Here is a 16,174-nt window from a genome sequence, read left to right as displayed (position 1 = left end):
ATGCAAAATAGTCTTGGCAGTGACGGCCTGCTGAGGCTGAGATGGGACACTGATGCAGCTGGTGAATGGCTGAGCAGCCCATCACTGCTGTGATGAGTACATTTTGGAAGGTGGAGGCCAGAGCACGTAGCGGGGAGAGAAAAGCACCTTGTAAATATGAAATATACACTTTTAATTACTGCAAAACCCATTTGAACATGGAACCTGCAAATCCTGTTTCTTTTACTCTAGAAGCTAAACACTGTTTTAAAAAGAAATCAAGCAAAAATAAACTTATCCCCTATTCATAGTATAGGGGAAAAGTAGCTGATCGCGGGGACCCGAGTAATGGGACCCCCCTTGATCACTGCAATGGGACCTGGCGCTCAGTGAGGATCATGTGCTGCAGGCAGCATGCGCTCCATTCATTTCTATGGGAGCGCCAAAAAGACCTGTGTACAGCACTTGGGAATTATCGGCTCTCTCATCGGCCGTCTACCATTTGAGGACACACACTCCTCTCTGAGGGAGCCAGGGTCCCATCCTGTGGATAGGGTATAAGTTTACTTTTGCCTAAGTTCTCCTTTAAGATCTACAGGGTAACTGTAATAAGCAATGATGGCATCTTTATAAAACAGATAATTTGAAATAATTCCATTTTGATTAAATAGCATTTTATTTTTGTTTTGTTTCATTATTTGTCTTCTACCAATCTGACATTCGCTACTACCACATATGTTTAGGTATTGAAACGCTAAGCAAAGTCATTACAGTCATAAAGTTTCTTATCAGATTTTACATGAATTTCTGATATGCAGGAGTAAAAAAAAAGGTTTTATAAGGGTTGACACTTAGTGAAAGTGCCAAGTCAGTGAAGTGAGATGAGCAGAGGTCAGGGACGCCAGCACAAAAAGTCCATTTAATGACAAACAGCATTGTCACTGAATGACAGCTTTGTGGTTTTATGACTGATAAGAATTTTAATGTTGGAATAATTTCTGTCAAAATCCAAACTGCATTTTGCAGTAAGTAATGTGACTACTCTGGACACAAACTCATTAATTCAGAATAAATTTGGGGGATAAAGCAAACTACATTTTCATAAATTATTTCTGTAAAACCATAAAACCAAAGTAGGATCTGTAGTACTGTAAGGCAAGCATTTGCGAAATTCTACCTGCTGTTCCGGTGTGACTCTGGAATCCAGATTTTCTCTTGACGCGCTCCTGGGATTTTCTGCTCATGGAACATTGTTAAATATTCTTTATATCTTATTTTTAAAGCGATAGCCATCTATTCATCTCTTGTAATAATGATAGATAGCAATGGGATCCTAAAATCAAAGCATTACTGTTTAAAAAAAATTAAATTGGACTTGTCATCCAGACAAGTCAAAAGTTAAGATCACACCTGAATCGGGAGTTTCAAACCGGTGAAGTGTGCGGCAGCGCTTGTCTCACTCACTAACTGTCAATCAAATATGACTTATCCACTACTTTAATTAATGCAGTGAATAAGCTGGCTGGAGAATGAAGAGCGCTGCTACATACTACTTCGGCCTATAACTCATGATCGCTGCGGAGTAAATCAGTGAAGTGTGGGGTAGTGCACAATTCGGAATCAGAGGAAGTTGCTGGCCGGGAAGTGAAGAGTGTTGCCACACACTTGATTGACTTATAACTCATTGTTCTTAATCTAAACTTCTGACATGTCTTTGCAACATGTCCAAAGTTTTGCTTCAAAACCAATTTATGCTTTTTGTGTCCATATAATAATTTTTAAGGGATTGAAGCCAATGGGACAACCCGCGATCTCCAGGCCAGCGGCGTGGCTGTCTGAACACAAGCTTGGAGCTTCCGTATTCGTGACACCACGCCATGCCCCCTCCATTCATGTCTATGGGAGGAGGTGTGACAGCTAGTACATAGCCGCCACACCTCTTCCCTTTGACATGAATGGAAGGTGCATGATAGCTTTGGTCACCCATCATCTGGCACGGAGCAGAGTTTGCTCCGTGCATTGGGTGACTGGGGTGCCACTCCAGAAATTGTGGAAGGCCCCAGTAGCGACCCCCCAAGATCAGACATCTTATTCCCTATCTTTTGGATAGGGGATTAGATGTCTATGGGCAGAGTACCCATTTAAGTACTTGTGTCTTTGATAGCAAAGGAAATTAGATATCAGGAGAAAACCTAATTTGGCAGTCAATTTGTGAGAAGGGTCCCCTGAAAATAAGTCCTGCTGGGACCCCTAGCAACCAGCTAAAATCTATGTGGAAACCTTACAGAAAGTATTCAGTTTCCCAACAGCGCCATCATAGGAGACATTAGGAATTACACTGAGCAGTTGCATCAACTGGCTAATATAGGACAAGTCCTCCAGAGCAAGGGCATTCTTTATAACCCCCATTTTACTGTGGCCAAGTAATGACAATCCTAGAGTATTCCCTCTTGATTAACTGAGAAGTCCCTTATAGGGTATGTGAAATAGCTTTTTATATGGTGGATGACCCCTTTAAAATGGTTTTAAGCCTATGTAAAATGCTACTTTAGCAGTGAATAATTTAAATATTGCAGCTTTTTATTGTATACAGGCATGATACCATCACATAAACAGGTTCCTTTAGTTCCTAGCAGCGCTAATGAAATATAGTAACCCCACAAGAAAAACTATCACACTGTGTATGTGTCTAAACCTGCCAAGAAAAACATGAGGAAGTTTAAAAAAAAAAAAAGATTTTCCGAAGTCCTTGAAAACTTTTCATCTTACATAAACCATGAGAAACGATAATGATTTTCTGTGAGCGGCTTCTGAATGTAATGTGAGGTTTTTGTTAAAATAAACTTACCTGCGGAGAGTCTCCTTTGATTGATCGGAGGATTTATACAGATTGTAAAGTTTGCACAGCAGTGTGATTGGATGAATACTACTGATAGGTAAACAGAGATAGCTGGAGTCATCCAAAGTATTTGAAGGGTCATTTCACATCCAAACTTATATTGCAATTGATTTTTTTATTATTATTTTTTATTTTATTTATTTTTTACTTTCCTCGGGTCGTGTTACCACATTATAAAGTGGTTTCAATATCTCAGTAAAAATCAAAGGTAAAAGTATTTGTATTGTGTTTCATATGTGCTTCAAACAATGAATATTTTGTAAACATTGCTCCATGTCATCAATTTAATAGACCTGTAACAGGACTGGACTATGAATTACTTTAGTTGCCATCTGTGTTAATAGTACCATCAACTTTCTTATGTGTGACTGAAAATAAATAAATGAATAAATAAATAAATACAAATAAAAAGGGCAGGCTAAGAATGGCTATGACTTCTTAGAACTATTGGGCATGGGTTCTTAAATTCACCATAGTATGATACACTTATATTGGTGTAGACTTGTAGGTTTTAGGTTCCTTTTGGTTTCTTTTTTTCTTAATATAATTGATAATCTTTGGATAGTCCGACAATCACTGAAGGGAGCTGGAAGCAGTTGCTTTCTTTAACTGTGTTGTGGCCAGACCGGGTTAAGTTCAATTGAATTGAAGCTAAGTTGCAGTAACGTGGCACCATCACTACACAGTGAATGGAGCCAACTGCTTCCTGCCCCATTAACTGTGGAGTGTGGGTTCAGAGAAAATGCTCAGCGTGATGGTTGAGTGTCTGCACCCTGGTGATCAGCAACTGTTAGCCTATCCTCAGGGTAGGGCATCAATCATATATGCCCAAGAAGTCTTTTTGATTGTCAAGTGGAAGGATACCTTTGATATAGGCACAGGTAGGAAATAGAAAAGCAGGATTTTCAAATTAAACTGTTTTAAAATAGAACCCAAATAATATGCCATGATATAATTTCAATACAATATTGCAATATGTTACAAAAAGCCTCAACAGGCTGCAACTCACATCACACCATAAGGTAAACTCACATAGACACTTGTAGCTTATACATCTCCCAACAGAGTATTGTCAAGTCGTTCCAACTATCCAGCATTCTAGATTATCAAACATATAATCAGAGTTGTCAACTTGAGTTTTTTTTCAAAAACAATTCTAGATATCAGGGACAGTCAACATTTTTACAGAAACACTGGAAAACTGTAAGTAACAATACAGATCTTATATCAAGACAGGAGGGTTTCACAATTCCTTCTTCACTGTACTCCATAGCAGCAAAGTTTTTTTAACCACTTAAGGACCAACCCCTTTTTCACCTTAAGGACCAGAGCATTTTTTTTTGCAAATCTGACCACTGTCACTTTAATAATACAATACAAAAATGTAGGTCCACTATTGTCGTGGATGTAAACAATGACATTGGCTAACCCTCAAAACTGATGTTAAAATTGACAAAATTAGCCAGTATATCCTTGTATGAAGGACATACCTGAGCCCGCACACCAACACCGAGGTTTCTCAAGTGGCACGGGATCTAACACTAACCTACCTGTGCATGATAAGCAAAACCAGGGGCCAGTGGGCAATTACAGCAGCATTAGGCTGACTCACAGCCTGCTCCCTTTGACCTCCAGTATGGCTGGGCACACATACAATGGGAGGAGGGAGGCCGACTATAAGCCCCACCAAAGTTGGCTGATATGTTGCTGGCCTCACAGGTGGACCTTAATGCTGCCTTAATAGTGATCAAGGCACATTAAAAGGGGCATTTATACACCTTCAAGTATAAGATTTAAACAACAACAAAGATGTGGTCTCAAATGGCAGGAGGTGCTCAACCCCAAATGCAATTGTGCATTTATGCTGTCACTTTAAGCATTAATACCTTTGGGATGCTTCTACTTATGAATTTGATTCCAAGATTGTTTTTTTGTGATATATTCTACTCTAAATTAGTGGTAAATTTTTGGCCATACTTGCATCATTTCTTGATGAAAAATTCTAATTTCTCTCAAGTAATGAAATATCTCATATGTGGATGTAAAGTGCTCTGTGTGTGGACTACAGGGCTCATAAGGAAAGGAGCGACAATGGGATTTTGAGAGCGAATTTTTCAGAAATGGTTTTCGGGGAGCTAACTCGCTCCGTGCGTAATGACGGGCGATACAGGGGCCGGAGCATTGTGAGGTTATGGCTCTGCCCCCTCGGATCCGCCCCCTAGACATCTAGCCCCTATCCAAAGTCACGCCCCATCCCATAGACTTGCATTAAGGGGGCAGGTTGTGACGTCATGAGGGAGACATCACGGCCCTCCCCCTTAATGCAAGTCTATGGGAGGGGGCATAGCTTTGGATAGGGGATAAGATGTCTAGGGGCGGAGTACCCCTTTAAGGGGCTGGCATGCCCTTATAAGACTTTTTGGGCATCAGGCCCTAGTAGAAATGAAAAAAGGGTCAACAATTCCAAATTATATGATATCATTATGCAATCTTTATTTGTCCATGTTTGATTGAATACCAACAAGAAATAAATAATATAGTAGCAACACTACTACATAGGTGTATACATAATTCCACATAATTGATTCTTGATTAATCCTGATGAAGGGCAATAGACCATTATGTTGTTACCTTTTTCTCAGTGATATCCAGTCTGACATTGGAAAATGAAGATTAAATGAATTGATCACTCCCAGCTTGGAGCGACAAGTCCTTCTTTTATTTTTTGTGAAAATAAAACAAACCCAAAAAATATAACAAAAAGAAAGCTGCATCTACTGTATGTGTATTATTAACCCACCATTTACCTTTTCTTCACTCTAGCTTTATGTGGAGGAGATGTAAGAGGTCCAAACGGCACGATCCTTTCCCCGGGATACCCAGAATTCTACCCCAACTCTTTGAATTGTACATGGACCATAGAAGTCACCCACGGAAAAGGTAACAGAATCTTGTATGGGTTTGTATGCTGTCACTTCACATTATAGGCTTGTTTAGTTGATGTAACATCGATAAACCTAAAGTAGGCCGATAAACACAGCCATCGAGGATAGATCCATCATTAGCCCAGCGAGATTTTGTGAGAGTGATAATAATTTAATTATACACACATACAGTACGTATAAAGTTCGGGGAATGGGCTATAAAGGTTGAGGGAAGAAAATGATCTGTTTCTATAGCACTAAACGTTAAATACGGTTAGCCTTTTAGTAGTGTCTATAGTGTATTAATTTTGTGAGCTAGTATATGCTTAAGACCAGAGTTACTGTTATAGTCATCACTATAAAGAAAATAAGAGGGAATTAGGCTTTTCTTTCGCTCCTATCGTTACTACTAAGTATGGTGTTTTGCATACTTTGTTCTCCGTACACTTGCTATATCTCTATTAAGAGAATTGCACAGTGCATTAAGTAGCGGCATGAAGAACAAGGCATTTGATGGTGCCGCATTGATTAGGAGCGCTCATGTTGTGAAGGCAGCTACATTAAAAGAAGACTTAATTGGAATGACACCGTTCCCTCTCCACATTATCTCGACATCATCCCATATGCCTTTGATAGACAATGCTAACAGGTTTCCACCAAAATGGCTCTGTATTGGGTTGAACATCATTATTTCACGTTGTTTTTACATCCCTTTGTGTCGAAAGAATAGAAAAGTTATGTAGTCAATGGTGTCTGCCTATTATGCATATTGTTTGTGTAGAAAATGCTAGAAAGTACTAGAAAAATAGGAATATGAAAAAGACACAGCAGTCGGCACAATCACTTCACTGCTTTGCACCCAAAACACAACAATTTGGTACGCTGAGCAAAGTTTTTAATGAAATGGTTAGCAAAACATGGGTAAGCAACCTGCACACTAGACAAGGGTGAAGTAACAGCCATTTTCACATCCCAAAATCGTGCTTTGTTAGGTCATTGTGGGTGTGAAACAGCTGTTATCTTGTCTGTTGCGTCCAGATTGCTTACCCAAGTTATGTGATATTTCGCTAACTGTTAAATAATAGTATTTCCGTATCTCCAGTGAGTGTCTCCTGGTTACCTCTTGAAGGATTACTTACTAGAAAAATAGGATTTAAGACTTTTTATGTTACATTAGACTAGTGTCTAATGTAACGAACGCTTGGAGTGGGCAGCTGGGGGTCGTGATGTCATGGCCACGCTCCCTCAATGCAAGTCTGCTCCAGGCCCTCTTTACTCCTCCATCCTCCTCCTCCACCTGACCCCTCTGTTCTCCTCATCCAGGACCCTCTGTCCTCCTCAGTCCTTCTCCTCTAGACCCCTCAGTCCTTCTCCTCCAGACCCCTCTGTCCTCCTCCCACATTCTCTTCTGCCCTCCTGCTCCAGACCTCTCTGTCCTCCTCTATCCTCCTCCAGACCCTCTGTCCTCCTCCATCCTCTTCTTTCCTCCTCCACCCTCCTCCAGGCCCCTCTGTCCTCTTCCTCCAGACTCCTCTTTCCTCCTCAACCCTCCTCCTCCAGACTCATTTTTCCTCCTCCTCCAGACCCCTCTGTCCACCTTTATTCTCCTTCTCCAGACCCCTCTTTACTCCTCCTGACATCTCTGTACTTCATCCTTCTCCTGACCTATCTTTCCTCCTGCGTCCTCCTCAATACTTCTGTTTTCTCTTCTTCTCCAGACCAATCTGTCCTCCTCAATCCCCTTCTGCGGGCCCCTCTGTTCTCCTCCTTCCTTCTCCACCAGACCCCACTTTACTCCTCCACTCTCCTTTGTCCTCCAGACTTCTCTGTCCTCCTCCTGACCCCTCTGTCCTCCTCCTCCAGACCCCTCTGTCCTCCTCTTCCAGACCCCCTTTTCACTACTTCTCCAGACCCCTCTGTCCTCCTTGTCCAGACCCCTCTGTCCTCCTCCTCCAGACTCCTCTGTCCTCCTCCTCCAGACCCCTCTGTCCTCCTCCAGACCCCTCTGTCCTCCTCCTCCAGACTCCTCTGTCCTCCTCCTGACCCCTCTGTCCTCCTCCTCCAGACCCCCTTTTCCCTACTCCTCCAGACTCCTCTGCCTTTCTCTGTTCACCTCCTCCAGAGCTCTCTGTCCACTGCAGACCCCTGAGGTCATGTTCAAATGGTGTTAATTGTGCTGAATTTCCGCATGTAAAATGCGTAAAATACATACGCACATCGTAGATAAATACATACATACATAAAACATACATACATCTCACTATCTTACACACATCATACATACATGCACATCATACATACACACATCATGCATATTCATACATTTCATACATAAACACATCATACATACGCACACATCTTACTCACATCATACATATACACACACATCACACATACACATTCTACACAAATCATACATATATACACACATCATACATATACACACACATCATACATACACCAGCCGCCGCCCCCCCACATCATACATTACATACACATCATACATTACATACATACTCACACACTGTACACACATCATACATTACATACACATCATACATTACATACATACTCACACACTGTACACACATCATACATTACATACACATCATACTTTACATACTCACACACTGTACACACATCATACATTATATACACATCATACATTACATACATACTCACACACTGTACACACATCATACATTACATACACATCATACATTCCATACATACTCACACACTGTACACACATCATACATTACATACACATCATACATTACATACTTACTCACACACATCATACATTATATACACATCATACATTACATACATACTCACACACTGTACACACATCATACATTATATACACGTCATACATTACATACATACTCACACACTGTACACACATCCTACATTATATACACATCATACATTCCATACATACTCACACACTGTACACACATCATACATACACAAACGCAATAATACATACGCACATAATACGTATACTCACACATAAATCATACACACATCAAACACACCTCACATAACATATACATGCAAACATAATACATACACATGATACATAACCTCCCCCCCCCCCAGTCCTCCGCACCTGCATACGCCGTGAGTTCAGGGTGATCAGGTCCCGGGGATCCAGGGTCTGAGGCAGCGCTAGGCCGCACGGAAGCTCTAGTACCCTGGGTAGGCCAAAGCAAATGCCCATGCTACAGCAACGCAGCCCAGGAGTGCTGGAGGTGCCTGGGGCAGGGGGTTCCGGCATTTTATGCGTTTTAGTTTGGAGGGGGGCACTGCTGGGGGCCCCTACATAGAAGGAAGAACCCCCCCCCGCACCGCACCACAGGGGCCTCTGCTATGCCACCACCGCCAGGAATATGTTGCCATGGATGTTGGGGTCAGAGGCAGATAAGGAGCGCCGACTCCCATCTGCTTGCCAGCCTCCATTTCTTCCTGGGCACCAGGAGCAAGCAGACATCGTGCCTACACGGCACACGTTTGCCTCCAGAAAGTAGGAGGGGTAAGAGCGTCTGGAGCCGCAAACTTAGAAAAAAAAACGTTTTTAAACATTGCGTTGAGGCCCACTGGATGGCACGGCCCACCGGGCAAATGCCCGGTGTGCCTGATTGCCAGTCTGGCCCTGCTCACATACCCTGTCCCCCCTACCATGTTGCCCTATTTGATGTTACTGAATGCTCCACTTCCCACCTTTGATGTTTTGTGCTTCCAAGACGAGTCATCTCATCAGAAGCTGCCCACTCAACCAATCACTAGCTGCAGCAGTGTCCCACCTTAGTCAGTGATTGGCTGAGCAGGCAGTAAAAGGAAGCGGAAGCAGTAAAAAGGATAATGAGACGGGACCAGACTACATGAGACCAGATGCTGCGGGGGACTGGGAAAGGTGAGTATGACTTTTTCCATATAGAAAACGACCCCGGTCATATAAAAAATGCAATGTCCCTTGATAACTCCTTGGAATGCACTATTTACAATAGGTTTACTTCCTTTTGATGTCTGAGTTATGTAGCTATCGTTCGTTAGTTTGCTACTAAATTTTTCATAGACTGTGCTTACCAAAATCCCAACAATTCTTCATGGTTTCAATCAATTTACCCCAGTGTTATATCAGATCATTACATTGACCCTGCTGACCTTACTGTACTTTCTATACTGTACCCAATAGATTTTTTATTTTTATCGTTTCTGTCAATCACGGTACAGCAACACACACACAGACACACTGGCACACACGCGCACACACCGGCACACACGTTCATCTAATTCCATGACCTTGGCTGATTTCCCAGACATGGCTCTTTTCTTTACTCAATGCCTCAGCAGGAAGGATAATTTTCACATTCTCCTTTTATCTGGTGATTTTTCCTTCAAACTTTTAACCCATTAATTGCTTATATATATATATATATATATATATATATATATATATATTTTATTTTTTTTTTTATTTTGTTTTACTTTTTATGTTCGGTTTTAAGCTGTTCTCCTATAGAGCCCTTGGCACCATCTGTTGATGAGCCATGTCGCAAATCATTGCCCTTTGCAGGTGATGAGCACGAAAAAGGGTAAAGTTTATTCCCACTAGAGCTCAAAGAGGAGCATTGTGAAATGGGTGGAAATTGCAGCTGTTATGTGCACACGAAAGAATCAAACATCTTCAGTAAGTGTATGAGACAAATACAGTGAATAGAAATGTTCTTCATGTTCCTCCCATCAAAAATCTCTCTTTGTACATCATTAAAGGAAAACGTTCACCCGTTCACCCACACTAAACCCAATACACCGTGTTATAGTGCGGGTGAACAGGAGACTGATGCAAGGTCTCTGACTTATATACATACCTGCAGTTCGGCGCTCTGTCCCTCTGAAGATCGGCTTCTATCTGCGCTGAATTGCATGCTGGAGGCGGGCCCACCGGCTGGATTTGAATATTCATGGTCGCTGGTCACGTGAGCGCTTGTGCCTACTGAGCGCTCATGTGACCAGCGACCATGAATATTGCCTGCCTCCAGTGCACAAGTCAGCGCAGACAGAAGCCAATCTTCAGAGGGACCGGGCCCCAGACTGCAGGTATGCATATAAGTCAGAGACCCCACATTGGTCTCCTGTTCACCCTCACTATAACCAGGTGTATTGGGTTTAGTGTGGTGAACCAATCTTTTTTCTTGCTCAAATACTGATTTAACTATTTCCCTCTCATTTCATCCACTTCTTCTTACTTCTCTTGGTTGAACTTTATAGACGTCTGTCCCCCCCCCCCCCCCCCGCTCCAAGATCATTTTTTTTAAGAGTATGCAGCCTCTTCAATGTTTACCGGTGCTTATAGTAGTGGTAGTGCAAGGAAATCCAGCATTGTCCAGTAGACTTTAATGGGACACCATTACAGTTCCTTGCACAACTGCCAATAAAAGCATAGTGCATGCAAGGAAGAGTGCCAGAAAATATTAAAGAGACTGCCTGCAGCAATATGTGTAGAAAGAATGGTACCCAGCACTCACCAATGTTGCAAAATAGTGAAGATTTATTGGTCCATATCACGGTACAGGATGTGTTTCAGCATAAGTGCCTACCTTAGCTGTCTGCCGACAGGCAGACAGCTGAGGAAGGCTGTTAAGCCGAAACACGTCCTGTACCATGATATCGGCCAACAAATCTTCACTATTTTGCAACATTGGTGAGTGCTGAGTACCCTTATTTTTACTATTGGCATATCTGCACCTCGTGCACCACCACAATATGCACGGAAGTGCCGACATATCTCCTATACCGATGCAGCAAGATAAGTGCCACAGTCTTCAAAAAAAAAAACTCATCAGAAGGAGTGCCAGGTGTCAGGTTTCCCCTCAATCTGATATTGATGGGCCATCCATTCTTAAAAATCTACATACATTTGGATGCCCCTCCTCTGTATGCAGATGTGTCCTTTCATTGCCTTTTCTCTAATTTGGTTTAGGATTCCAGTTTCTCATTAAACCAATACAACACAACATCAATGTATTATATTAGAAGACTTAAAAGGCCTCATTTATGTAACAATCTCTGGGTGCCCACAAAGTGACAAATACTGGGGAAAATGTACTATTATTTTTAAAAAATCCGACATGTCAACTGCATTGTGAGTGATGCTTTTTTTTTTTTTTTCAATTTTGGAGCATGTTGCTTGATAAATATGGGCTTCTCCTCGTGTATTTCCTTGTCCAGACGTGAAAGGCTTTAAGTACTATATGTACTTTTTTCATGGAATATTTTCTTTATTCTGTCTGTGCACTCATTGTTGAGCTATAACATACTTGGAAGTGGATATGTACCATGCCAAACCCCACCTCTATGTCTTATTGTCCTTGCATGCCTTGCTAAAGACTCTCCCTTAGTGGGAGAAAGCAGTGCCATGCTAGCCCTGTTATTATTTTTCCTGATAGAAAAGTATTGGAAAACTTTAGAGGAGAATTCCAGCCAAATTATATTACCTTTGTATAGCTGCACATGCTAAGGTTATAACATTTTGCAAGGTACATACCCTGTTTCTCCTAGTTTTTCCTATTGTCCAATAGTTCTTACCACACACAATAACTGTCAACTCCACTTTGCTGGGTAGACACATCACTTTGCAATGTCATGCTCCCTTCTTCTCAGCTTTCAGAGACAAGAGTGCTTCAGTGTGTGTGGTTGGCTGTGTTTGTCTGAGGCGCACACACCTCCCTCATCTATATTCACTGCTCCCCTAACCATGTGACCTAATCAGCTCTTTGAAGGCAGCTCCTCCCCCTAACTCACACAGGAAACACGTGCAGGGGGCTACGTGCATCCAATTTTGAAATAAATCACTTGGGATGACTTGTGGAGTTATTGTTAACACACACACACACACACACATCTATATATTAGACATGTGCAATTCGGTTCGGCACGAATGTCTAAATTAACGAATTTTACCGTTTTCGTGCATTCGGACCGATCCGAATGCACGAAAACATATTTTGAACATTCCCGAATAGCCACAATAATACGAATAGCAAAGTAACGAATACATTCTTATTTCCCGACCCTATTGCATTCGTTATCTGTAAACGAACGTGAAGAATTCATTCTGATAACAAATATAATAAAAAGGATATAGATAGTTTGCATTTTTCGGATACATTCGGTATTCGGGTACATTAGGTAAATCTTTATATTCTTTTTTTGGACTTTAGCGATCCTAAAAAATTATGGAGATACCTTTTTTATAAAAATTTCGTAGGGTATCATAAAAAAATCATAATAAAAAAGATACAGTGGTGATGGAAAAAATTGTATCTAATGAAATGTATCATTTTTATTATGAAATGTTTATTCATTTTTAAACAGGGATCAATTTATGTGAGCGGGTAAAGCACTAAAAATGTAGCCGACAATAATGAAAATGTAGTGTGTGCGTGTTTTTCACTTTTTTTTAAAACATTTTTTAGGTAGTACTACTACTCCCAGCATGGAACACACTCTTCCATGATGGGAGTAGTAGTTACCTGTACTAATTGACAGATTGCAGGGGTCCCTTGCGATCCTCTTGTATAATGTACAGATGCGCTGGCTGCTCTTCTATGGTCCCCTGGACTCACGTATATGTACACATATTCATATTTCCCGCAGAGCTGTGATTGGCCAGATGGTTCCAGCCAATCACAGCTCTCTGTGAGAAATAGGAATATGTGTATATATACGGCCGTGCAGGGGTCCATAGAAGAGCGGCCGCCGCATTCATACATTATACTGGAGGATCGCAGCGGGTGTCAGGAGTGATACCCGCAGTGATCTTTCCTTTACTACAAGTACTAATACTCCCAACATGGAGCACACTCTGCTCCATGCTGGGAACTGTAGTACCTGTATTAATAGACAGATCGCAGCGGGTGTCAGAAGTTACACTGGCTGCCATATGTCTATTAATGCAGGTACTACAGCTCCCAGCATGGAGCAGAGTGTGCTCCATGTTGGGAGTATTAGTACCTGCAGTAAGGGACAGATCCCAGGGATGTCACTTCTCCTGACACCCGCTGCGATCCTCCTTATGTGAATGTCGGGATCAGCTGTTCTCAGGGCTACAGAGCCGGGAGAACAGCTGACTCTGAGCCGTAGGTATACATCGTATATCTACTGCCCAGCAAGAACTTACAGTGAGCTTGCAATGTGTATACAGTATACACATTGCTGGCTCACTTAACCCCTTGCTGAGCTGTGCGCTATGCGCAAGCCCAGCAAGGGAAGAGTTAACTTACACTGCTGGACAGTGTAGGTTAACCCTTTGGGCGGTATACACTATATACAGCTATCTATAGATAGCTGTATACAGTGTATACAGAAGACGAAGTCCAGCTTACTTCCCTCGAGTCCCGGGCGGGGTTCGTGTAGCTCCGCCCCCTAGTGATGACGTCATTAGGGGGCGGAGCTACAGAAGGGAACAAGGCTAATTAATCTGAAGCTCTGTTCACATTGTACATTATGTATAATGTGAACAGACCCTTCTGGCAGTGTCTACCCAGACAGGGAGACTCCAGCTGTTGCTAAACTACAACTCCCAGCATGCCCAGACAGCCAAAGGCTGTCTGGGCATGCTGGGAGTTATAGTTTTGCACCAATTGGTGGCTCCCTGTTTGGGTAGACATTGCATCATGGGTGCTCTCCCCAGCGGACAGCGCCAAAAATGTCATAACCAATTTTTTGTGTTTTTTTCTTCTCGTTTCAGATCCGTGTATGCAGAGGATTACTGCGGATTCGATGGATTACGGCAGATTATTTATTTTTTCCTTTAATAAAATGGTTAACGAGGGCTGTGGGGGAGTGTTTTTTTAAATAAAATAATTTTTCCAATGTGTTGTGTTTTTTTTTTTAATTGAATTTTCAAGGTTAGTAGTGGACGCTGTCTTATTGACGGAATCCATTACTAGGCCAGGGCTTAGTGCTAGCCCCAAAAACAGCTAGCGCTAACCCCCAATTATTACCCCGGTACCCAACGCCACAGGGGTGCCGGGAAGAGCCGGTACCAACAGGCCCGGAGCGTCAAAATGGCGCTCCTGGGCCTAGGCGGTAACAGGCTGGCGTTATTTAGGCTGGGGAGGGCCAGTAACAATGGTCCTCACCCACCCTGGTAACGTCAGGCTGTTGCTGTTTGGTTGGTATCTGGCTGAGAATGAAAATACGGGGAACCCTATGCGTTTTTTTTTTTAATTTTTTTATTTAAATTAAAAAAAAAACGCATAGGGTTCCCCGTATTTTCATTCTCAGCACAATACCAACCAAACAGCAACAGCCTGACGTTACCAGGGTGGGCGAGGACCATTGTTACTGGCCCTCCCCAGCCTAAATAACGCCAGCCTGTTACCGCCTAGGCCCAGGAGCGCCATTTTTGACGCTCCGGGCCTGTTGGTACCGGCTCTTCCCGGCACCCCTGTGGCGGTGGGTACCGGGGTAATAATTGGGGGTTAGCGCTAGCTGTTTTTGGGACTAGCACTAAGCCCTGGCCTAGTAATGGATTCCGTCAATAAGACAGCGTCCACTACTAACCTTGAAAATTCAATTAAAAAAAAAAAACACAACACATTGGAAAAATTATTTTATTTAAAAAAACACTCCCCCACAGCCCTCGTTAACCATTTTATTAAAGGAAAAAATAAATAATCCGCCGTAATCCATCGAATCCGCAGTAATCCTCTGCATACACGGATCTGAAACGAGAAGAAAAAAACACAAAAAATTGGTTATGACATTTTTGGCGCTGTCCGCTGGGGAGAGCACCCATGATGCAATGTCTACCCAAACAGGGAGCCACCAATTGGTGCAAAACTACAACTCCCAGCATGCCCAGACAGCCTTTGGCTGTCTGGGCATGCTGGGAGTTGTAGTTTAGCAACAGCTGGAGTCTCCCTGTCTGGGTAGACACTGCCAGAAGGGTCTGTTCACATTATACAAAACGTACAATGTGAACAGAGCTTCAGATAAACTAGCCTTGTTCCCTTCTGTAGCTCCGCCCCCTAATGACGTCACCACTAGGGGGCGGAGCTACACGAACCCGGCCCGGGACTCGAGGGAAGTAAGCTGGACTTCGTCTTCTGTATACACTGTATACAGCTATCTATAGATAGCTGTATATAGTGTATACCGCCCAAAGGGTTAACCTACACTGTCCAGCAGTGTAAGTTAACTCTTCCCTTGCTGGGCTTGCGCATAGCGCACAGCTCAGCAAGGGGTTAAGTGAGCCAGCAATGTGTATACTGTATACACATTGCAAGCTCACTGTAAGTTCTTGCTGGGCAGTAGATATACGATGTATACCTACGGCTCAGCGTCAGCTGTTCTCCTG

The 16,174-nt window shown here is 42.5% G+C and overlaps 1 protein-coding gene across 6 annotated transcripts in view; it reads left to right on the top strand.

The window, feature by feature from the left end:
- CSMD3 (CUB and Sushi multiple domains 3) overlaps nt 1-16,174 on the top strand; it is a 1,342,864-nt gene that overhangs the window by 742,220 nt on the left and 584,470 nt on the right. For all 6 annotated transcript variants that reach the window (XM_056522623.1, XM_056522621.1, XM_056522626.1 and 3 more), the window contains one exon: nt 5,702-5,818. In XM_056522623.1, coding sequence (XP_056378598.1) covers nt 5,702-5,818 — 117 coding nt within the window. The remainder of the gene's footprint in view (nt 1-5,701; nt 5,819-16,174) is intronic.

Source organism: Hyla sarda, chromosome 5 (genome assembly GCF_029499605.1).
Source record: "Hyla sarda isolate aHylSar1 chromosome 5, aHylSar1.hap1, whole genome shotgun sequence".
Lineage (NCBI taxonomy): Eukaryota > Metazoa > Chordata > Amphibia > Anura > Hylidae > Hyla > Hyla sarda.
The sequence above is the reverse complement of the archived record's forward strand: the minus strand, read 5'-3'. Positions and strand labels throughout refer to the sequence as shown.